The sequence below is a fragment of the Urocitellus parryii genome, chromosome 7, assembly GCF_045843805.1.
Source record: "Urocitellus parryii isolate mUroPar1 chromosome 7, mUroPar1.hap1, whole genome shotgun sequence".
Lineage (NCBI taxonomy): Eukaryota > Metazoa > Chordata > Mammalia > Rodentia > Sciuridae > Urocitellus > Urocitellus parryii.
This window is the reverse complement of record NC_135537.1, coordinates 36,387,814-36,412,134: the sequence shown is the minus strand read 5'-3', so window position 1 is coordinate 36,412,134 and position 24,321 is coordinate 36,387,814. Positions and strand designations below refer to the sequence as shown.

Below are 24,321 nucleotides of genomic sequence, written 5' to 3'. Positions count from 1 at the left end.
TGTTCATGACAAATAATTTAATAAATCAGCCTGCAAATTATTGTAAAGTTGGAAGCTATGTCTATAAACATGCAAATTTAAGATTCTCCAGCACTACTAATGGAAACAATTAAAAAAATCAAAGATTTAGTATTAGGATTTTTACCACTAACAGTCTCTGCTATGTCTTTAAGTGCAAAAGGAAAAAGATTTTTTAATTTCTGTAATATGCTACACATTATACATTTTCCAGCCATTTTAACTAGTCTGATTTTTATTTTTTAACACATTTCTCCACGCGATTTCTATTGTTTTATTAATATGAATCATATTAAGTCTTATTAACCTTTGTATACCAGCACTCAGTGCCCGACTCAGCCGGCACTCAGAAAATGTGAAATGCATGAAAAGGGAATCTAGTCTTTCATTTATTCTTTAAAAGAGAGGATATAATAGGTTGCAATGCAGACTCTAAATTTTTAGTTACGTTTTAATTTCCCTTACTGAGGTCTTTACTATCCAATCCATCAATATGTTCTATTACTCAACTTCAAAGCATGTCCCACAATCAGCTACTTTTATTTGTAGTAGATACCGATTTAACGTAGGAGTATAGTAGTCCAGGATAACAGCGGTAACAGCGTTTTAACTCAAAGGAGGTGGGGAAGTAACTTCACATTTCAACTTGAGCTCTAATGGTCCTTTTCCCCATGAGGGGTATGAAGCTGGGAGCTGTAAGGCCAATCGTCTGGATGGCAGGTGCAGGGCAGCCAATCATACTGCAGAGGTCCTGCCGACCGCCCGCCCCTCGCCTCTCGCCGTTGGGTCCGGGCGCCAGCTACACGCCCCTTTTGTATCTCTGGCTTGGCGTGGCTGCAGTGTCCGCCGCAAAGTGCTGGATCTGAAACCCGGTTGAATGCTGGTGAGTACCTGCCCATCAGGAATAACGTACATCTTATTACAGCCCTTCCTCCGGGAGCGGCAGAGAATGAAATTCCCCCTCGCACTGGAGTAAGGAGCGTGAGGAGAGATGAACGTCCTTCCTGGTAGGGGGAAACAAACCCGAGCTTTCCAGGTCACCAAGCGTGATGAGGGATGTTGGGTCGGGATCTCAGGTCGGGAGTTCCTGGAGTTGGCCAGGCACTTCAACCCTGATGGTCAAAGCCAGGGGCTAGACGGCAACTTCAGAGGGTTTGCAGGTTGTAGAGCTCCAGGACCAGCCCCTAATCCGGCTGTGCCTCCTGTGGCGAGTACATAGAAACCGTTGTCATGGCTGGAGGATGCCGTTTACTTTTGGTCGCCGGCTGCAGGGGGCGCTCAGCCTGGTGAAGGCTGAAAAGACTGTGCCTCGGTGGAAGATGCCCAGGTTTTCGCGTTGCTAGGGTTACCACCAATCCATAGTTGTTTGAGCTGGAGGTATTACACATAAACTCATGAGGAAATGTGGAAAGTGGATGTGGGTCATAACGACGAAGAAGAAATTGAATCCAGCTAGGACCAAAGATTTTCCTAATCGAAGACAAAGACTGCAAAAATGTGCAAGTTCTTAAGAGCAAATAAAGTATCATGCTTTTCAGAACTTGAGAACATTTAGTAATCTTGAGAACATGTATCCTATAGAAAAAAATTGAAAAAGCATGTAAGACCCAGAGGGAAGTCACACTGAAAGAAATACTTATATAAATTAAAACTACTTGTTTTTAAAATGGTCACTCAGTAGGTTTTAGTGCAGTGGTTTTTTAAAAAAGTGACCTCTAATATATTTTGCTTTGCAACCATATGCATTTATATGTGCACATAATTTTCATTTCATAGATATGAAATAAAAATTTTTATAAAACAATACTTAAATGTTGTAGTCCAGGTAGTACTTTTAAAAATTCAATTCTATCTCATGTATCAATACTGATTATTACTCATTAATTTCATGAGTTGACACCTGCAATTTGAAAAGCACTAATAGGATGGTATGTGGGCTCAGTAGTTAACCTACTCAGATTCATATCCTCAGTTCACTTGTCAACTTGTTTATCTGTAAAAGGGGAGCAATTATTATTATTATTTATTCTTGGTAGTTTTGGGGATTGAATCTGGGCCTTCACACAGGCTGGGCAAACACAACCATTGAGCTGTCACATCCCCAGCTCTGGGAGTAGTTATTATCATCCATCATAAGAGTAATTTCGAAGATTAAGATAATCTAGGGTACATGGTAATTTAACCCCATAAATGTTAACTGTTATTATTGCTCTTTACTTCAAACCTACCTGACATAGTAGTTGAAGGACTAAATAAGGTAATATATGTAGAACATGTCCATATACTTAGCATGTTGCCCAACACATTAAGAACTAAGTATTTGGGCTGGGATTGTAGATCAGTTGGTAGAGTGCTTGCCTGGTATGTGTGAGGCTCTGGTTTCCATCCTCAACACCACATAAAAATGAAATAAAAGTATATAAAAAGGAACTAAATACTTGTTGCTATTTTAGCAACACTATAATAGCAGCACTATTATCAGTGAAAGTGTCCAAGAACTCCTTATTTCCAATTCAATTCAGAAAGTCTTTCTTAAGGTGTATACAGCACTACTTGTATTAGTCCTAAAGCTATGAGGATGGGTAAGCTCCCTTACAATTTGGGCGAGAAGATAAAGAAACATAATTAAACTATGTGCAATGTTCTGTAAGAGTAATGTAAAGAGTATTTTAGATCACAATGCTGGGAGCTGTTTATTGACAGGAGTGGGTGGTAGTGGTGGAGAATGTAGAGGAAAGGAATGGAAAGGAAAAGAAACTACAGAAAGGATATTATTTATGAGTCACAAACGATGATTGGGATGTTAACAAACAGTATTTACTTTGAGCACCAACATCTGCTTTGTCATTGTGTCCTAGCTTTACTTAAGACAAAATGAGAGAATCCATGTATGGCACATAGTAATCTGGCTCTGTAAATATTAGCTATTGTTATAAGAAGAGAGAATTCAAAATGAGTAACCTTCCTCTTTGGAAAAAACATTCCACCTCTACTGGCTTTGGTGGTGAATGCCTATAATCCCAGCAGCTCAGGAGACAGAGGCAGGAGGATCGAAAGTTCAAAGCCAGCCTCAGCAAAAGTGAGGGGCTAAGCAACTCTGTGAGACCCTGTCTCTAAATAAATTAAAACACAAAATAGGGCAGGGATGTGGCTCAGTGGCCCAGTGCCCTTTTCTCTCGGAGTGTCCAGATGGTTACTACTATCCAAATTGAGCATTATTACATATGTTAGGTTCACATTTGTTTTCCTATGCTATATTTTAGCCATGACTGCCAAAGATTATCCGTCATTGTGGGGCTTTGGAACAACGAAAACATTTAAAATTCCCATTGAACATTTGGATTTCAAATATATTGAAAAATGTTCAGATGTTAAATACCTGGAAAAAATTCTTTGTGTGCTCAGGTAAGCATTTAAAAACCATATCATGCTTTATTATGCCAGTTTTAACTATGTTGTGGCCTTCTAAAAGTCAAAGCAACAATAAAAATATTGAGGAAAGTTTTCAAATATTGAGATGATTGTTTTTGCCTATGGTGGTTTCCAAAATAGTGATTTTGACCCTTTGGTTAGTTTGGAGGGTTCCGGTGAGGTCTACTTATAGCATGAGACTTAGGCTAATTAGTATCCAAGGGGGCATTTTTCTTGCTTCCTCCACATCTACTAGGGAAAGGTAAGGCAGTTGTGAGAGTAGCCATTAGGAGTTAAGTTGTCTCACCAGCCGCCGCTGACACTTGGTACTTTCCACTTCTGTTCTCTGACAGCAAAGGAAGGTGACTCACTGTAAGCTGAGGATGGTGGGGAGGTCCAAAGGTGAGATCAGAAAACAGAGTTATGGTCTTCCTAGAATAGATGATTTATCAAATTTTAATATACATACATGTGGTTGTTAAAAATTATAAGTTTGAGGGTCTTGTTCCCAAAAATTTTGCTTTAGGAAATCAGGGGTGGAACACAGAAATAAGTGAGTGGATTGATTGTAAGGCAGTGGTCAAGGAACCCACTTCTAGAAACACTGCCCTGTGGAGTACGAACCTGGGACACCTATTTTGAATTTCTTGAGGTGTTTTCATTTGGCGAGCAGAGCTCTGTTGCAGAAGGTACCTGTGGAGCATGAAACCTCCTGTTCAGGAGTCAGTAGTATTCTTATGGCTCTACAGTGGTTCTTGTATTTCTTGCCTCTGACTCTCGTCCTTCACTGTTTGTTCCTTTTCCTCCTTCTTCACCTTTAGCTTCCTGTCCTCCCTGTCAGAGTTGATGTAATAACCTTATCATTTTTTTAAGTAAAAAAGATGAAAAATCATATTGTTTTCCCTTTTGTTTTTTCTAGGTAGAATATTGTCATATTTGCCTAAATATAAATATAAATATTTGAGCAAATAAGACAATAAGAAACTTATGAGATGAGGGAATTTGAAAGCTACAATTGTAATGTTAGTTCTAAGAAATTCTGTGAATAGCCCACATTCTTTCTCTGCTTGTCTCTAGTATTGAATTTACATGTATGTTTAAAATTGCTTCCTATACAAAATGAACATGTGTGTTAAATTAGGGAAGAAAATGTTATTTATTCAGCTTACAAAGTGTGTGATGGAATTGGGTTTCTTTAGAGTTCCTTTTTTCCTCTCTAAGTCACTCTGAAGATCAACAAATAAAAATGGGAGTTTTTACTGGTTGAGATAGCAGACCAGTCTTCAGCCTTGTGCAGCTCCTGAGATCTCTGCAGAACATGTGGGCTCCACAGAACCCAGTTTGAAAACCACTTGTCTAGAGAATCTTTAAATAAAGACTAACTCTAAAATTATAAATATTTTTAAAGGTCTGGTGAGGAAGGATATTATCCTGAACTTACAGAATTTTGTGAAAAGCGCCTTAAAGGCTTGGCTCCTAAAAGCAGAGCTTTGAGGAAAGATAAGCCTGCAGCAACAGCATCCAGTTTTACAGAAGAAGAATGGGAAAAAATTGATGGTGATATAAAGGTATAGAATAACACCAGTGTTTGGTAAATATTGTGGTTGGCATTGTCTATATGTCAGACATACTTATCTGAAGTCCTAGGCTTATTGTTTGTCAGTAAAGGTCTTTTAATGGTAATTATGTAGAAAGTATTGTTTACTTCTTAAAACCAGAAAATACTTTTTTTGTATGTATACAAATGCAATTTAAATGGCTGAGTAATATTCTATACTATAAAAGAATCATAATTTAATCAGTTTCTCTAGATAGTACCATGTACACATGTTTGTTTATGGTGTTTTTGAACCTTCCTGATGAAATTGTAAATTGTTACAATTCAAATTGCTTATGCAAAAGATTTGAAGATTTTTAAGGCTTTTGAATTAAATTTCTATGTTCTCAGAAAAGTTTTACTTTCATACTGTTCCACCAGCAGTGTACTATAAGAATGCCCATTTTCAGGTATTTTCCACTGGATATTGTAATGATTTTTAATCAGTTTCATGATTGAAAAATTATAGGAGTTTACTTTTTTTTTTTACTTTTGGGGGGAAGTGTTGGGATTGAATTCAGGGCATTGTGCATGAGAGGCAAGCACTCTACCAACTACCAACTGAGCTATATTCCCAACCTGGGGGAGTTCACTTCTTGATTAATAGTAAGATGGAATTTTTCACCTGTTATTTGAATTTTCTTTTATTAATGGCCAGTTTGCATCTTTGCTGATTTATTTTAATCAGTTTTATTGAGTATAATTTTATTCAATTACCAACTTTTGGACAGGGGATGTAACTCGATGGTAGAGCCTTGCTAGTAGCACAAGGCCCTAGGTTCCATCCCCAGAACTGCCAAAGAGGAAAAAAAATTACCACCTATATAGTGTACATTTCTCTGAGTTCTTATCAATGTATATGATACAGAAAGTTTCCATCACTCCAAAAATATTTCCTTCTGCCCCTTTGCAATCTGCAGACTCCATACCCTGGCCTCTGATATCACTGAATTGCCGTCAGCATATTTTGCTTTTTCTAGACTTTTAGATAAGGGTAATCACACAGTATGTTGTCTTTTGTGTCTGTCTTCTTTCACTTAACATAATGCTTCTGAGATTCATCTATGTTGTTGCAAGTGCATTTTGAGTAATATTGATTTTTATGGACATCCCACAGTTTGTTTATCCACTTAACCTGTTGATGAAGATACTGTCAAAATATTTTCCAAAGTAGCTGAATCATTGTGCAGTCCTGTCAACAATGTTTAAAATTTCCAGTTACTTTACATCCTGGATCAACATTATTTAATATTGTCAGTTTTGTCAGTGTTAACCTTTCTATTAGGTATTTAATGGTGTCTCATTGTGATTTTAATTTGCATATCTCTAATGACCAATGATATTGTCTTTTCATTAGTTATTTTCCATCCATCTATTTTCTTATTTGAAATATCTTTAAATTCTTTGCCCGTTAAAAAAATTGGAGCCAGATATGATAGCGCACACCTGTAATCCCAGCAACATGCCTCATGCATGCTTGGCAAGCACTTTACCACTGAGTCACAGCCCCAGCCCAGCTTTTTATTTTTATTTTTAAATAGTGTATTTGGAAGAGCAAACGTTTTAAATTTTGGTGAGATCATTTTTTAGTTTGTTCTATTTAAGGAATCTTTGTTTATACCAAGATCCCTGAATTTTTTCCTAGAAAGTTCAGAGTTTTAAACTCTTATATTTAGGTCTACTGTCTGTTTCATTTGGCAGGTAGTATATATTTGAAATATATATTCAAGCACCATTTAATAAATATTATCCTTTCCACATGGGGCTCGTTGGTACCAAAAGTCAGTTGAGGGTTGGAATTGTGGCTCAGTGGTAGAGCACTCATCTAGTGTGAGCAAGGCCCTGGTTCGATCCTCAGCACCACATTAAAATAAAAATAAAGGTATTGTGTCCAGGTACAACTAAATAAACAAAATATTTTTTTAAAAAGTCAGTTGACCTTGTGTGGGTTTATTTCTGACTCCTTATATTTTACTATTCTAAATGTCCATCTTTATTTCAGTACTTCATTGTCTTGATGGTAGTATTTTTACAGTAAGTCTTGAAATTCCAGCTGGGTCCTCTTTCTAAGTTGTTTTGGCTAGTCTAGGTCTTTTGCTTATCAGATTATATAAAATAACTTTCTTCTGTTTGGATTGAGATTGTATTGAATCTGCGGATCAATTGTGGAAGAACTGACAAAACCATTGAGGTTTCTGATCCATGAACGTTGCATATTTCTCCATTCCTTTTTTTTTCTTTTTGTCTTTATTTATTTATTTTGTGGTGCTGGGGATTGAACCCAGGGCCTTAAAAATGCTAAGCACTTGTTCTGCCACTGAGCTACACCCCCATTCCAGGTCTTTAATATTTTACAGAAATATCTTTTAATCTTGCATGTAGAATTCTTGAAATTTTTGTTAAATTTATTCTTAATTATTTTTTCTTATGTTATTGTTAATTTTAATATTTTATTTCACTACTTTTGCTCCATCAATATCACCCCAGTTATGAGATTTTATTCTTTTTTTATTTTAGTACAGGGCATATAACATGAAATTGACCATCTTGGCTTTTTTTTTTTTTTTGATTGTCATGGTCCTGGGGATTGAACCCAGGGCCTCATACATGCTAAGCAAGTACACTGCTTCTGAGCTACATCCCCAGCCGATCTTAACCATTTTTAAATGTAGCCCAGTAAATACATTGTTGTGGGACCACTCTCCAGAATTTTTCCTCTTGCTAACCTAAAACCCTGTGCCCATTAAACAGCTCCCCATTTTCCTTTGCCCCAGTGTGTCCTTTCTCCTCTTGACCACTTCTGGAGTTGTCACCTTCTCTCCTAATTTCTCCCATGCTTTTTTGGCCACTTTCCTCATTGCATCTTACTCTCCTCCTCCTTCATAATTCCCCTTCTTTTTAAATTGCTTTTCTTTTTCTCCTCATATTTCTCCTCTTTGCCCCTTTCTCATTCTCCTGTTCTCCTGTATGGTTTGGACAGATAACATAGTTCATTGCTGAATCCCAGTGTTTATGAGTGTCTGACAAATATAAGAACCTTTGGTGTGTGTGTGTGTGTGTGTGTGTGTGTGTGTGTGCGTATAAATGAATAATAAATAATAGGCTTTCACAGATAATCTCTTCTTCAATTTTTTTCCTGGCACCTTGATAATTCAGTTTAGTAAATATTGTTAAGAACCTAATATGGGCCAGACACTGAATCACAAAGATGAAGTTAAGACTAAGATTCTGCCCTCAGGGAGCTTATAGTATGGAGAAAAAAACTGTCAGTAAATATATGACATGTAATCTTTATGCTAATAAGTAGAATAGGAGCACTTTTAAACCAACCAGGAAGTTCAGGGAAAGCTTGCTGGAAGGGATGATAATAGGATCTTGAAAGATAAATAAGGTAAGACAGACAACAACTATGTGATATTCTTAATAAGACTCTACAGTACACTAAAAATGGTTAAGAAGATAAATTTAATGTTATGTGTATTTACCACAATTATAAAGAAAAAGTAGAAAAGGTGTTCCATACATTTGTAATCCCAGGGGTATGGAAGGCTGAGGCAGGAGGATTGCAAGTTCAAAAGCCAGCCTCAGCAACTTAGCAAGGCCTTGTCTCAAAATAAAAAATAAAAAGGAGCTGTGGATGTGACTAGTGGTTGATTCTCCCTGGATTCAATCCTGGTACAGGCCAAAAAAAAAAAAAAAAAAAAAAAAAAAAGAAAAGAAAAGAAAGAAAGCTATTCCACATAGAATGGCATAATAAAATTGTCATCTAAAAATAGAAGTCCTAAAAAAACTATGATGTATAGTTCTTTATAATGCTTGGTTAATTATTTCAAACTGTATATTTACCTTCTTTTTCTCCATCCTTATCAGAGTTGGGTGTCAGAAATTAAAAGAGAAGAAAGTAGAATGCGCCTTCATGAAACCGAAACATTTCCAGGAATGAAAGATCATTTGCCTCCAGTTCGTGGTTCCAACAGCTATCTTCACGTTGGCCAGGTAGACATTTTTGTTGTGGGGCGGGGCTGTTAGGTGGAGGCAGTAGTTGCTTAAGGAGCTATCCAGTCCAAGCAGAGTAGCCAGAGAGTGATGTCCTCCAGGAGAACTGGAGTTGTTTCAGCTGGTGTGTCTGTTACCTTCAGTTTTCCATATCTCATTACTTGAAGATGAAATCAAAGTAGCATTCTCCCTTGAGGATTTGCATCTTGGATTTACTGCCTTTCCTCTTTTCTTTTGCTGTCTTCTCTTTTACTGTGACCAGTTTTTACTAGCTTAATAAGGTCCCATTCAGTGTGTGAGATTTTCAGGGAAGAATTATATTTATCCAGTTGAGGTACAGAGGATGATCTTGTGTCATTTAATTAACTAGCAATTTAAAATAATAAGCAGGTACTTTCAAGTTTGTAGATGTCATTCCTGTTTAGTGCTTCTCTGTTTTTTCTTTTATCCCCCTTTCTCTTTGGTTGGTCCTTGCTTTGTCATGTACATCTCTTCTTTTTAACCCATGGTTTCATAAAGAAAGAGCATTTGGGGGTTCTGATTGCATCTACCCAAGCTCAGGTTGAAACTGGGCCTCTTGGGATATAGCTGACCTTGTTGTTTCTGAAAGAATGGCTATCCGAGTCTTTTCATTCCAGGTTAACTCATTTTTGCTATGTCTTTGAAACCTTGATTTTATTTTAAAAACATCCATAGCTCTTTATCATTATGCTCTCTGATAATTTACCTTTCTGGACTTTACTCCATACTTACAAATTACACAGGCAATGAAAACTGACACCATCTATATCAATTAATTCATATTTATTTTCATTATTTTTTATTTTTATATAATGTTTTATGGGAGTATTTTTATTTAAATTTGGAAACAGGACAAAAGGTTATATAACTTAGTTTCATCTGGATCTTTAGCATAAATTACTCCATTTTCTTTTGGTTTCTTAGAGCTAGTGTAGGAGCTCATTCCAAGTCAATGGCTACCTATAAGGTTTTTTTTTAAATTTTATTTTTAAAAATAAATTTATTTTTAATTGGTACAAAAACATAAAAATTATACATATTAATGGGGTAATGTAATGTTTTGATGCAGGTATATATTGTGTAATATTTAAATGGGTGTAAAAATATCTCTTCTCACTTACCATTTCCTTATAGAAAACTCTTTCTCTAGCTTTTTAAAATATACAGATTATTTTTATCTATAGTCATCCGAGTATGCAGCCACACACCAGAGCTGCTCCTATCTGTAACTTAGTACCCATGAATCACCCTTTCCCTATCTCTTCCTCTTCCCACTTTTCCCAATCTCTGATAACCACATTCTACTTTATAACTGAGTTTAAATTGTACCTGTGATACAAAGACTTCACCAAACAACTTTTAAAGTATTATAGCTGGCATAATATTTTAAACAATCTTCTATATTTTTGCTCACTGTTTTCCCTTCATTTTCTTCTCCCTATTCAAGCAAGCAGTTAATTTTAGGCTCATTGTCTCAGAGGAGGGATGTAGCAGGATGGGAAATAGATGGGTTTCGAATGTCTTCAATATTCACAGAGATTCAAAGAGAGCCATAAAAATGGAAGGGGCCATGTTATCAGATAATTAATGTCATATGAACAACCCAATTGTGTGAACTGGACCACTTCTTGTTAAACATTCCCCCATAAGTCCACAGAGCCTTGGCATTTCACTAACTTTGGGAAAAGGTAAATCTAAGATTGTTTTCTACTAGTCCGTAGAATGAGGGCTTGAGGTTAAAAAATTGTAGTACGGGGCTGGGGATGTGGCTCAAGCGGTAGCGCGCTCGCCTGGCATGCGTGCGGCCCGGGTTCGATCCTCAGCACCACATACCAACAAAGATGTTGTGTCCGCCGAGAACTAAAGAATAAATATTAAAAATTCTCTCTCAAAAAAATAAATAAATAAATAAGTAAATAAATAAATAAAAAATTGTAGTAGAAGATGTATATTTCTTATACTTCTGAATATATGGATTGGATTTCCATTTCTCCTCTGCTCGGAGTTCTTTTCTCTGTCTTGATATATTGGAATTTTCCTCATCCTTCCCATCCTAGCTTCAGCAAGAAATGTAAAAATTGCTTGATATTATTTTGCAGGGAGATGACTCCTATTAAACATTTTCAGGGATCATTTTAGATCTCTCTCTCTCTCTCTCTCTCTCTCTCTCTCTCTCTCTCTATATATATATATATATATATATATATATATATATATATATTTTTTTTTATGTATATATGCTCTTTAAATAAATAAGGCCCTACCATGCATGCATGACATTACATGTGTCATATTGTACATCATATATAATTAATTGTTACATAAATAAGGCCCTGGCCTACATTCTTTTTTTTCACTCATTAACATATGGTTAATATCAATAAAGAGAATTTCTACATAGTTTCTAATTGCAGCATAGAATTCCATCATATCCTGATTTATTTAAATCATACCCTTTTCTTATGTTTCATACTAACTTATGCTAGTATATCTCAACATTTAGCTGATAAAGCCTTACCCCACCTATAAGTTTTACTTAACATATTCCAAAGACTTATGACCTCTGGGGTATTAAAATGTGATTTTTAGATTACATAATGAAATTTGTGATTGTTTAAAAAATCTGCATAACTCCAAATGACCATAAGTGTGAAAGTGTCATGAGACCAAAAAGTTTGAACCCCACTGATAGTATGATGTGAATGAGGATGGTAATTATTGGGTGCTCTGGGAACATGTGGAAGGAGTACATGTTCTAATCTTTCAGAGCTTTGCCTCTTTGTATAATATATTAATATGATATTGTTCAATATGTGGTATTCCATGTATCTAGTTTGTGTCTTGAGACTCTTATTGATGTCCATTCTTTTTACTTATTAAATTATTTTCTTTATTGAGTTATGTTTGGAAAATGCATATTGTACATTTAATATGATACTTATACACAGTAATGACTACCACAATTAAATCAATTTGTGTTTATTTTTAAAAAATTCCTCAAGAGGGATTGATTCTTTGTCAAAGGTATGTCACAGAGCCACATGTGAATTTAAATACCCTTTCTAATCAGTGTTGAAATTAAGTTGTCCTACCTGTATTAGTTTCCTTGGGCTGCTATAATAAAATAACACAAAATGGCTTAAAACAAGAGAAATATATTCTTTCATTGTTCTGGAGGCTAGAAGTCAGTCTAAAATGAAGGTATGGGCAGGACCATGCTCCCTTTAAAACCTATGGGGGAGGATCCCTCCCTCCTTAATTGTAGGTACAGGGAAGAGTCTCTCTTTTTCTTCTCTGATGAGGAGTCCTGTAAGATTATAATTCCAAACTGATGTGGCTAAGTTTCCTACTACATAGAGAATGTAAATTTCTATAGAGGAAAATGAAATTAGCAGGCAGAAAGAAGCAGAGATAAAGACAGGAGAGAGAAGGAGAGGACTCTGGAGAAAGGGCCCAGGAATCCCTTTATCTGGAAGTACCCTACCTTTTCTTAAGTTTGTTTATATATGCCAATAATTTATTCTTTTTAAATTGAATTAGTCCAAAGTGGGTATCTGTCATTGCAACCAAACAATAGAGCAAACTAGTGATTCTTGTTTCTCCAATGCCCAGATTTTGCAAGAACACATCAGAGTTTAGTATCTTTTTATTATAAGAAAATAATTAATGATCACATGTAAGTTTTCAAGTTGTGTGTGTGTGTATGCTTTAATGTCTATAGATTTTCCCAGGATTAACTAAGAATTTTAAATCCTTTCTTTTGTCTGCTGTATATTATTGTATTAGGATACTAAGGTTGTCATAACCTCAGGGGTACTATTTTTCTGATCCCTTCCATTTGCATATCTTAATCTAATACTTCACACTATATTTACACTAAAACCTGCTAATTTTAGATAAAATACGTCTCATAAAATATGAGTTTTTTTCTTTTAGGAAAAACATTCTAAAAATAGACCAGCTAAAAAGAAAATTCCAAGAGATTATGCAGAATGGGATAAGTATGTTCTATATTTTATCTTTGAATAATTCTTTTCCAATCAATATTGTAACTTTTAAGATAATTATTATATACCTAAATATCTCAAGGGTACCAAATTATTTTAATAGACTACTAAGAATATCTAGTCTAAGCACTTCTGATCTTATTTTTCATAGGAAAAAAAAAAGACTACATCCTTTTGTTTATAAAATCAACCAAAAATAAATAATGCTGTCTTTATACTAATCAAAAAAAAAAAGTACAAACGTTTTAAATGGAGAGAAATTACTCACAATTTTAATTACAAGGTTCCAAGCATATTTCATCTGATTAATATTTAAGTCCTTACTTAATAACATTTTTCTTAAGAAGGAATGTAAATGACTTAAAAAACAAACCTATTATGCATTTTTTAATATGCATCAAAAAGACACAGTACAAGTTGAGCATCCCTAATGTGAAAAGCTCCCAAATCTGAACTTTTTAGCACTGACATGATGACTCACATAGGAAATTCTACATTGTAATACTGAGTGTCATGCACAAAATTATTAAAAATATTGTATTAAGCGGGGTGCAGGAGGATCTCGAGTTCAAAGGCAGCTTCAGCAATTTAGCAAGGCCCTAAACAACTCAGTTAGACCCTCTCTCTAAATAAAATACAAAATAGGGATGTGGTTCAAAATAGGGATGTGCCTCTAGGTTCAGTTCCTGGTACCAAAAAAAAAAAAAAAAATTATGTTCAGGCTATGTGTATGAGGTATATATATAAAACATAAATAAATTTTGTGTTTTTTCTTGGGGTCTATCCCAAAATAATTCCATTATGTATATGCAAATACTTCAAAATCTGAAAAAAAAATTTGAGATATGAAACACTTCTGATCCAAAGAGATATTTAGCCTGTAATACAAATAAAGAATATCAATAACAATTTTATTTTCTTACTTGTATTGTTATTTTCTCAGTTTTGTTTTTTTTCCCATTTAAGATTTGATGTGGAAAAAGAATGCTCAAAAATCGATGAAGATTACAAAGAAAAGACTGTAATTGACAACAAGTCACATTTGTCTAAAATTGAAAGAAAAGTAGACACAGCAGGTAATGGGGAAACATAAGACTAATTTAGTAGTCTTTAAATTTTTAAATTATAATAAAAACTGTTCCCCTGGAAGATATTGTCTTTGAGTGCTACACAGATTTTCATTAAAAATTTGTGGATTTTCTTTATCAAGTTTATTTCTATCTTTTATATGAATAATAGTTATAATAAATAAATGTTGTAAGACTTCAAAATATAAATGTATTTTTATTACTGCAATTTTTTTTTTTAGTTACAGATGGTCCCAATACCTTTATTTATTTATTTTTATGTGGTGCTGAGGATCAAACACACCAGGCAAGCGCTCTATCACTGAGCCCCAACCCCAGCCCTCTGCAATTATATTTATTCCTTTTTTTATCCTCTTTTTCCCAGAAATTTCTCACATTTTTCTTATTTGCCCCAAACAAAAAGATAAGAGTTTTCATTTAAACTCCATAGATGATTTTTAATGTAACCAATTATAAAAATAGGGGCTGGGGATATAGCCCAGTTGGTAGAGTGCTTGCTTGCATGCACAAGGCCCTGGGTTCAATCCCCAGCACCATAAAAACAAAAACAAAAACAAAAAAACAAAAAAAAAACACCTTAAATCCTCAAAAATGCTGAATTTCTAATTAAAAAAGGGAAAATATCCTGCTTAGGAAACCTTTTAGAATAAGCACTCTTGGTGGCCAGGGGTAGTTCTGTGGTAGAGCACTTACCTGGTATGTGTGAGTCTCTGGATTTGATCCCCAGCACTGCATAAAAGTATTCATGGATTTAAACTTTAAAACATTATACTTTCACATATAGCACTTAATATTTATTTCTAGGTCTAACTGAGAAGGACAGGGGTTTACTTGCTATTCGTGAAAAAGAAAAAGGAAATGAAGCTTTCAACTCGGGCGATTATGAGGAGGCTGTGATGTATTATACTAGGTTGGTTGTGGTTTAAACTTACCATTTTAAAAAATGCTAATGTTTTAATTATTAAAACTACATAAATAAGCTAATTCTATTTCAGAATTGCTCAAGGTATTGTACTTGTGCCTTATCGTAAATTTACTTTTGTTTGTCTTGTTTTTTCAATATTTCCTCAAACTTTTCTCTCACTCCATTCCCACCTTTGACAGATCATCTGGCTTTCCTATTTTATAGAGAGAGAGTAGAAACTACCTGAAAGGAACTTTGCAGAAGGTCCACTCAGCATAAAGGTTAAGAACTTGTGTTCTGTAGTCAGACTGCCTGGACCTAATCCTGGAATTTATGACCACAGGGGCTTTGCACATTCTGAGTCTTCTGTTTAGAATGGCCTTTCCTCCTCTCCTTATCTATTACCTTCCAACTTATCCTTTAAGACTTAGCCTTTGCCTTACTTCTTTGAAAAATCTTCTCTGAACTCCCAAACTCTACCTACTCTATGCCATCCCCCAGTTTATAGGCCTTTATAACAATCTTACCTCTCATTTGTAATACTTGTTAAAGGAACAGTGTATGATTTTTTTTAAACTTTTTTTTTTAGTTGTAGATGGAAACAATACCTTTGTTTTATTCATTTATTTATTTTTATGTGGTGCTGATGATCGAACCCAGTGCCTCACACATGCCAGGCAGGTGCTCTACCACTGAGCTACAACCCCAGCCCCAGTGTGTGATTTGATACTAACTGAACTGTCAGCTTGTACGAGCAGAGCCTCTTGTCCAATTTTTTTTAAACACCTTTGTATCCTTATTTCCCAGCAAAGTTTCTGGTTCATAGCAGAGTTCAATAAATATGCATATGAGCTTTTGAATTTCTTATATTCCGTTAAAAGTTGATGAAGATTCTAAATTGTTACAAACAGTACTCAGAATCATTAAAGCTACCTTCAAATTAATCTCTGTCCAATCTTCCTTCCAATTGTAATGAGAAATTTTTTTCAATGTTGTGTCTCTAAAGAAGTTTGTCTTTGTTGAAATGGGTACAAGACAAAAAGGATATTTGATGGGTGGTTCATTCAGTGCAGCCTCCCTTGTTCAGTTCTGACACTGTTTTCCTTTTTCTTGTTTATTTCCATCAGTGGAGATTCTCTTGTCCATATGGGGAACAACATTTTCCTTACCTTCCTTTAAGGGGTCATATAGTGAAAAAATTAAAGTGGTGTGGTATGATGGTTAGGGAAATCAGGCTGCCACCTCTGACTTTATCGCCTGTCTTGCCTTGGTTTCCCCAGTGTGAGACAGTTACAATAGTGCCAGCTTCAGAGCAGCTTGAAGATGACATAAGACAAGTGTCATGAAGGCAGGATAACCCCGCAGTAGCAAGAGCAGACAGGTGCGAGTCTTGCCTCTACCATTTACTAGCTGTGGACGTGGAACTCCACTGAGCCACTCTGTTTTGTCTGCTTTCTCATCTGCAATTTGGAAGGAGTAGCAATACCTCCTTTATGGATTGTAACGAGGGTTCAATGACCTGTGTGTGTAGTGTGCTCAATGCCTGGCCAGTCGGGAATGCTCGGTATCAGGCCTTCCTGTTGTTTACCCTTACGTGTATTTTCCTTGTCTGCTGTCTGTCCTACCATGTAATGCCTCTAATTTCATCCTTAATTATCTTATTAAATTGACCCTGTTTATGACGTTTCCATTTTTACATTCTATTTCTCTTCTGGATTTAGTAAATTCAATGTACTGATACCCCTATGTTTCCCATATCTGGGTATTCATTATTTCACAGCCTTCTATACCCACTTTTGAAGCAACAGCAGATAGATTTTTAAGTTTTTCCTTTTCATTTCTACTTCATTTTGCACTGATTTCCTTAATCTAGCAAAGTTTGTTTTCTTATGTTTGTATTCTTCAACCCCATGACTACTCTCCTATTCCTTCAATTAAATTTCCTCAATTAAATTACTTTATGATCATCCTTAGAATTAAATCTATTTTAGTTACAAACTGATTTGTTTCTGTTAACACGATAATAGTTGAATAAAGACTATCAATTGTGATTGATTACTTCATTTTGTTTTGTTCTATGAAATTGTTTCCAAGAATTCAAAAAGTGCATTTGATATTTAATGTTAACTGACCTACTTTTGAAGGTGACCTATGGGTATTTAAATTCCTATGTCACCTCTAAAGTCTGAGTTTACTTTAAGCTTTAATTAGATTTTTAAGCATTTGTCTAAATGTGGATTTTATATATTAAATTGTATTTTATTATATTTGATGATTTAGGCTGGGTCAGTTTGCTAAGGTTGCCATCCCAAAGTACCACACAGAGAGTAGCTTAAACATGAGTAATTTGTTCTCTCACAGTTTTTTAATATTAATTTTTTAAATGTATATATGACAGTGGAATATATTATAATTCGTATTACACATATAGAGCACAAATTTTTCCTATCTCTGGTTATATACAAAGTATATTCACACCAATTTGTGTCTTCATACATGTACTTTGGATAATGATGTCCATCACATTCCACCATCATTTCTAACCCCAAGCCCCCTCCCTTCCTCTCCCACTCCTCTGCTCTATCTAGAGTACATCTATTCCTCCCAAGCTTCCCCTCCCTATCCCACTATGAATCAGCCTCCTTATATCAGAGAAAACATTTGGCATTTGGTTTTTGGGATTGGATAACTTCACTTAGCATTATCTTCTCTAACTCCATCCCTTTACCTGCAAATGCCATGATTTTATTCTCTTTTATTGCTGAGTAATATTCCATTGTGTATATATGCCACATTTTTTTTATCCATTCATCTATTGAAAGGCATCTAGGTTGGCTCCACAGTTTAGCTATAAACATTGAAGAAGTCTGAGATCAAGGTGTTGGTGGGATTGATTTCTTCTGCAGCCTCTTTCCTTGGCTTGCAGGTGGCTGCCTTCTCCTGTATGTTCAGGGGTGTATGTGTGTTCTGATTTCTTCCATAAGGGCACCAATTTATTGGAATAGGGCCTACATCACTTATCTCATTCTCACTTAATTATCTTCTTGAAGTCCCTATCTCGAAGAATATTCATATTCTGAGGTACTATGGGGGTTAGGACTTCAATGTAGACATTTTTGAGAAATAGTTCAGCCCACGCATGGGTTATAATTGTTTAATCTACAACTTTAGCTGAAGTGTTTTTTTTTTTTTTTTTTTTTTTTATGTTCTTAGGTTTACTTTAGGCCTACTTGTTACCAACAATTGTTTCTCTTATAGGAGTATCTCAGCGCTTCCCACTATAGCTGCCTATAACAATCGAGCTCAAGCAGAAATCAAATTGCAGAACTGGACTAGTGCTTTTCAGGATTGTGAAAAGGTCTTGCAGTTAGAACCTGGAAACATAAAGGGTAAATATTCTCTGAATGCTTTTAAATTTATAGCTGGGTCTGTTAAAGACCATTTGTAGATACTTAATATATACATTAAAAATATTTCAGATAAACTCAGATTTTCATATGTGAGTCATCACCTCTGTAGAGTTACTTTTAATTTTTACTTGAATTTAAGTCCCTGATTATTTGTTTTGAAGTATTTAATAATCCCAAAAGATTGAATAAGATTTTCCCATTAGGGGAATCTGAGTGAAGATACACAGGGACTCTCTGTACTACCTTTGCAACTTTTCTGTAACTTTCAAATTTTTTCAAAATGAAAAAGTTACCAAAAAAAGATAATTGTTACAACCTGGATTTTTTTTTCTTTTTTTTTTTTAATTTTTATTGTTGGTTGTTCAAAACATTACATAGTTCTTGATATATCATATTTCACATTTTGATTCAAGTGGGTTATGAACTCCCATTTTTGTTTTTAAATTTTTTAATATTTATTTTTTAGTTTTCGGCGGACACAACACCTTTGTTTGTATTTGGTGCTGAGGATCGAACCCGGGCCGCACACAGGCCAGGCGAGCGCATTACCGCACTACTGCTTGAGCCACATCCCCAGCCCCAACTTGGATATTTGAATCTGAATAGCAGTGGCAGTAGCTAAAGCATGCTTAAAGCACAATGCTACAATTTTGATTAAATTTATGGCACAATAATTTATCTCTTTAGGTTTTCATGGCTAATTCTAAGACTAAAATCTAACTTCTTAGATTTATATTTTTTAAAAGAGGCATATTAAAATATGTCAGATATAAATTTCTCACTTTTTAGATTACTAAGCCTGATATTTTTCAAAATATTGAATTATTACACTAAGTTCTCTCAGTAGTTAGTGGATAATTATGAGACTAGAAATGCATTCGTTGTTGCAGTAAATAATTATAAAATTATCCATTGAAGCTTACCAAAAAAATCTAATGCAGACTACAAAAGGGCTCAATTTTTTCTTTTTTTTTAAAATTTATTTTTAGTTTTTTTTAAAGGTGGACGCAATATCTTTATTTTTATTTTTTTAACGTGATGCTGAGAATCGAACCCAGTGCCTCATGAATACTAGGCGAGCATGCTACACTTGAGCCACATCCCCAGCCCCCAAAGGACTCAATTTCTGAAGCTAGCTGACTTAAATCATCAGATACTCTCAGTTCCCTGTGCTAAGTAACTCTAATCATTTTAGAGATGTCTAAAATAGATTTTACTAGTGTGCCATATTCTGAGCATTTAATAGTATACTAAATTTCAATCAGGGAATTTAAAAATTTTTAGAAAATGATAAAAAAATATTAATGGTGTTTATAAGAAGGAAAGCATTGTTTAGTGAAAACCTTCCCAGTACTGCAGCATAGGGTGTTGCTTTTGAAGGTATGCTAAGGTATGGAGTCTTTCAGCCTGTGGAAGAGCCGGCCAGGACCTTTTTTTTTTTTTTAAATGCGTTCAACATGAAAATGGGTGTATGTAAGCTCTGCATAATTATGTCTTAAAGTGTCCAGTGCTACCTGTTTTTTTTTTCAACTTGCCAAACAGTTATAACTACAATATGATATGTTAAAACATATGACTTTTATTTTGGTAAATTTTCAGCTCTTCTCCGCCGTGCCACTACATATAAACATCAAAACAAGCTCCAGGAAGCTATAGAAGATTTGAGAAAAGTACTGGATGTTGAGCCTGATAATGATTTGGCTAAAGTAAGTGCAGGAAGTGATTTCTCACCTAATTCTATAATATGCTATTTCTGAATTTATTTTAAAATGGTATCAGGGGCTGGGGCTGTAACTCAGTGGTAGTGGGCTTGCCTAGACATGTGAGGCACTGGCTTCAATCCTTCATACCACATAAAAGTAAATAAATAAAAAATAAAAGCATTAAAAAATGGTATCAGTTTTGCTGAATAAATTATGTTGAGGATTAGGTCCCAGCTTTAAAAGAGATATCCCAGACATCCCAAAATGTTAACATCTTTTTTTTTTTTTTTTGCTACTGAGGATTTAACCCAGGGGTACTTTACCACTGAGCTATATCCCCATCCTTTCATTTATTTATTTATTTATTTATTTTTGAGACAGAGGTTCACTAAGTTGCTGAGGGCCTTGCTAAGTTGCTGAGGATGGCCTCCAACTTTCAGTTCTCCTTTCTCAGCCTCCTGAGCCACTGGGATTACAAGAGTGCATCACCATGCCCAACTTGAAAACAGGTTCTTAAGAAAAAATTGTGTAAAGGTATAAGCCTACCTCTTAGCAGATGCAGGCAGTACTTTTCTCTGGGGTAATCTCAGTTTATCATGCAGCATCTGTATTAAGGCCTAAACGGTAGAGGTAAGTGTTAGGAACTGGGAAGGGTCTGAGATTTTACTCTACTTGTAAATTAACAAGGTAGCTCAGCAAAGGATACCAGATATCCTGGATCAGACAGAAAGGTCTACTCATGGTACACCATGCGGATGAGCCCCACAAGAATGATGTGGAGTGACCCAGATGGATGCTGCACTTCAGTGGGTGTGTGGGAAGATTGAGGAACTGAAAATAGGGGAAAGCTCATTTTTTTTTTTTTTATGATGGGCTGTAAACAAACTGCCTGTCTTTGCTTCATAGAGAAATATTGTCTTCATTATATTGCAGAGTAAATAGACTTGCCCTGTCATTTTCAAGGAAATGCTATTTTTGTTTTACAAGCCTGCTCTCTGTACAAACATCCTTAAATATAATCCGGAACAAAGGTGATTTAGTGCTTCTGTTCGCAGTATGCCCAGAAATAGGATAAAATTGTGGAGAATTGCCTTTACACAATAAATTGTCCTTAAATTTCTATACACACCTATTGGATAACCTGTTGCACTCTCTCTATGTCCTTTGTATAATGGTTATAGTGATTAAATGTTAATTTAACAGTATTATAAAAGAAAAATTTGAAAAAGAAAAACCACCTATGATATTACTATCCAACATGATTTCATGTTTACATATTAACTTTAAGTCCTTATCCAAATGTATTTTTATCTTAACCACATGGAATTAACTCAAATGGACCATCTACCTTAATGTAAGACCTAAAATAAAAGTTCTAGAAGAAAACATAGGAGAAAATCTTTATGATGTTGGATCAGACAAGTATTCTTCAAGTGACATGAAAATCACAATCCATAAAAGAAAAAACTGATAAGTTGGATTTCATCAAAATTAATAATTTCTGCTCTTAGAAAGGCACTATTAGAAGAGCGAAAAAAAAGTTCAAAGCCAGCTTTAGCAACTTAGTGAGTACCTAAGCAACTTAGTGAGACCCTGTCTCAAAATAAAAAAATAAAAAGGGCTGGGGATGTGACTCAGTGGATGAATGCTCCTGGGTTCAATTCTTGTGTCAAAAAAAAAAAAAAAAAGAGAAAGAGGGAGAAGAATAAGAAGAAAAAGATAAGCAACTTACATACTGGGAGAAAATATTTTTAAATCATATATTCGACAAAGGATTTGTATCAAAAATATGGAAAGAACTTTCAAAACTCAGTAATAAGAAAATAGGCAGCTAATTAAAAATAACCTCCTCCTCCCAATGATGGGCATCTCACCCAAGGCCTTTTGCTGGCTAGGCAAGCTCTCTACCACCCTGCTGTATCCCTGGCCCCAAGCAAAATATTTGATCTGACACCAACCAAAAGAGACACATAAATGAAAAATAAACACACGAAAAGATGCCCAATAACATCGGTCATCACTGAAATGTAAATTTAAAACCACGAGAGATAAAAAGAGTGAGATTGGATCTGGTTTCCCCCTATATTTAATCTGATATTTTTCTCTCACAGCCTTTAAAATTCTATCCTTATTCTGTATGTTAGGCATTTTCATTATAATGTACATTGGGTCTGTTGTAATTTTGTACATGTGGGATCCTATATTTGATTTTCTATTTCATTCTTTAGGTTTGGGAAATTTTCTGATATTATTTCATTGAAAAGATTGTGCATTCCTTTGGTTTTTATCTCTGTGCCTTTATCTATCTGAATAAATCTCAAATTTGGATTTTTCATATTATCAACAGTTCTTGAAAGTTCTATTCATAGTTTCTTAACATCTTCTCTCTGTGGTCAACTCTATTTTCAAGATTATGTATTTTATCTTCATTGCCTGAGGTTCTTCCAAGTGGTCTGGTCTGTTGGTGGTGCTTTCTTTTTTCTTTTTTCTTTTTTGGTACTGGGGATTGAACTCAGGAGCACTCAGCCACTGAGCCACATCTCCAGCCCTATTTTTGTATTTTATTTAGAGATAGGGTCTTACTGAGTTGCTAAGCGCCTCACTATTGCTGAGGCTGGCTTTGAACTCACAATCCTCTGTCTCAGCCTCCTAAGCCACTGGGATTATAGGTGTGTGCCACTGTGCCTGGCCTGTTGGTGGTGCTTTCTATTTATGTATTTATATTTGCAGTGCTGGGGATTGCACCCAGGGCTTCATGCATGCTAGTTAAACATTCTGCTACTGAGCTACACCCCCAGCGCTCTGCTAAATTTTTAATTTGATTTATTGTTTTTTTCATTTTGAGGATTTCTACTTGTTTTTTTTACATTTATTTTTTCGTAGTTGTACACAATAACTTTATTTATTTATTTATTTTCATGTGGTGCTGAGGATGGAACCAAGAGCCTTGTAAGGCGAGTGCTCTACTGTTGAGCCATAACCCCAGCTCCGTTTTTTTTTTTTAAATAGATTTTCCACCTCTTTATTGAAGTGATCTTTCTCTTGTATTTTCTCTCTGATTTCACTTCTTATTCCATCTTTTACTTTGCAGATTAGTTTAACTGTGTACATTGTAAACTCCTTTTCTGGCATTTCTTCCACTGTGGTGTTAATGGATTCTTGGTTTGGGTGATTTTTTTCACTTGCTTTTTCATGTTGTTTGTGTGTCTACCCATTTAGCACTATGGATCTGAGGCATCAGAGTTTCTACCCGCTGGACTTATAGTGTCCCTGAAGGTTTCCAGTATCTCACTGTTTAGGGGGAGACAATAATAACAACAGCCAATACAAACAATATATAGCATTTAACCAAATAGTTCCTACAGTGTTAATTATCACAATAAACAGAGATGATATGACCTGTTATTGCCTACAATAAAACCAGCAAGTTTGCAAATGGGGTTTATAATTTCAAATGGTGCCAGCAAGAGAACAGAAATGATATAGGATGTGTTGATTATGAGGGAGGAAGAAAGAAGAAATAAAGAAATTAAAGGAAGAGTGAAAGAACAATAGAGATTGGCTGTTAGTGAAAGAAAAGAGGATCAAGGGAAACAGGTAGGATAAAAAATATACATAAAGTAAAAATTTTAAAAAACTAAAAATAAACGATTATGAAACAAAACCAAAATATACTAATTAAACATCCTAGTTCACAGAAAACTAATGCATGAAAAATAACTGGCTTCAAAAATGCTAGAAATGAGAGAAAAAAATATGAATACATATAAATGTTCATGTACCATTAAGGTCACAATTAAACAGAATAATAATAATAATAATAATAATAATAAAGATCCCCATAAAAAGTTAAAGAATTCTTTCTGTTGGATTCAAAAGATTCTCAGTAGTTTTAGGTGGAGTCATCAGGAGTGTGATGCTCCACCCTCTGGATTGCTGGAGTGAGAGAGGGTAATCCCTTAGTTAGAATTCCTGGTGGCAGGGTTTAGGCTTAAGTGGGCTCTACACTCTTTGCTGAATGCTAATTGGTCTGAAGATTTTAAATCAGGGCACCTCCAGGGCCCAGTACTTGCTGGTCCACACTGAAAGACTATACCCCAGGGATCTTCCCTGGGTTTCACTCATGTGGTGGGGGAGCCAATTCTTAGTACCCTACATCACCTCTG

At 35.1% G+C, this 24,321-nt stretch overlaps 1 protein-coding gene across 1 annotated transcript in view; it reads left to right on the top strand.

Moving 5' to 3' along the window:
- Nucleotides 1-3,283: 3,283 nt before the first annotated feature.
- Spag1 (sperm associated antigen 1) overlaps nt 3,284-24,321 on the top strand; it is a 60,160-nt gene continuing 39,122 nt past the window's right edge. Inside the window, exons 1-8 of the mRNA XM_026384904.2 lie at nt 3,284-3,423; nt 4,838-4,997; nt 8,897-9,022; nt 12,980-13,044; nt 14,017-14,126; nt 14,943-15,048; nt 18,301-18,431; nt 20,052-20,158. Of these exons, the coding sequence (XP_026240689.2) occupies nt 3,284-3,423; nt 4,838-4,997; nt 8,897-9,022; nt 12,980-13,044; nt 14,017-14,126; nt 14,943-15,048; nt 18,301-18,431; nt 20,052-20,158 (945 nt within the window). The remainder of the gene's footprint in view (nt 3,424-4,837; nt 4,998-8,896; nt 9,023-12,979; nt 13,045-14,016; nt 14,127-14,942; nt 15,049-18,300; nt 18,432-20,051; nt 20,159-24,321) is intronic.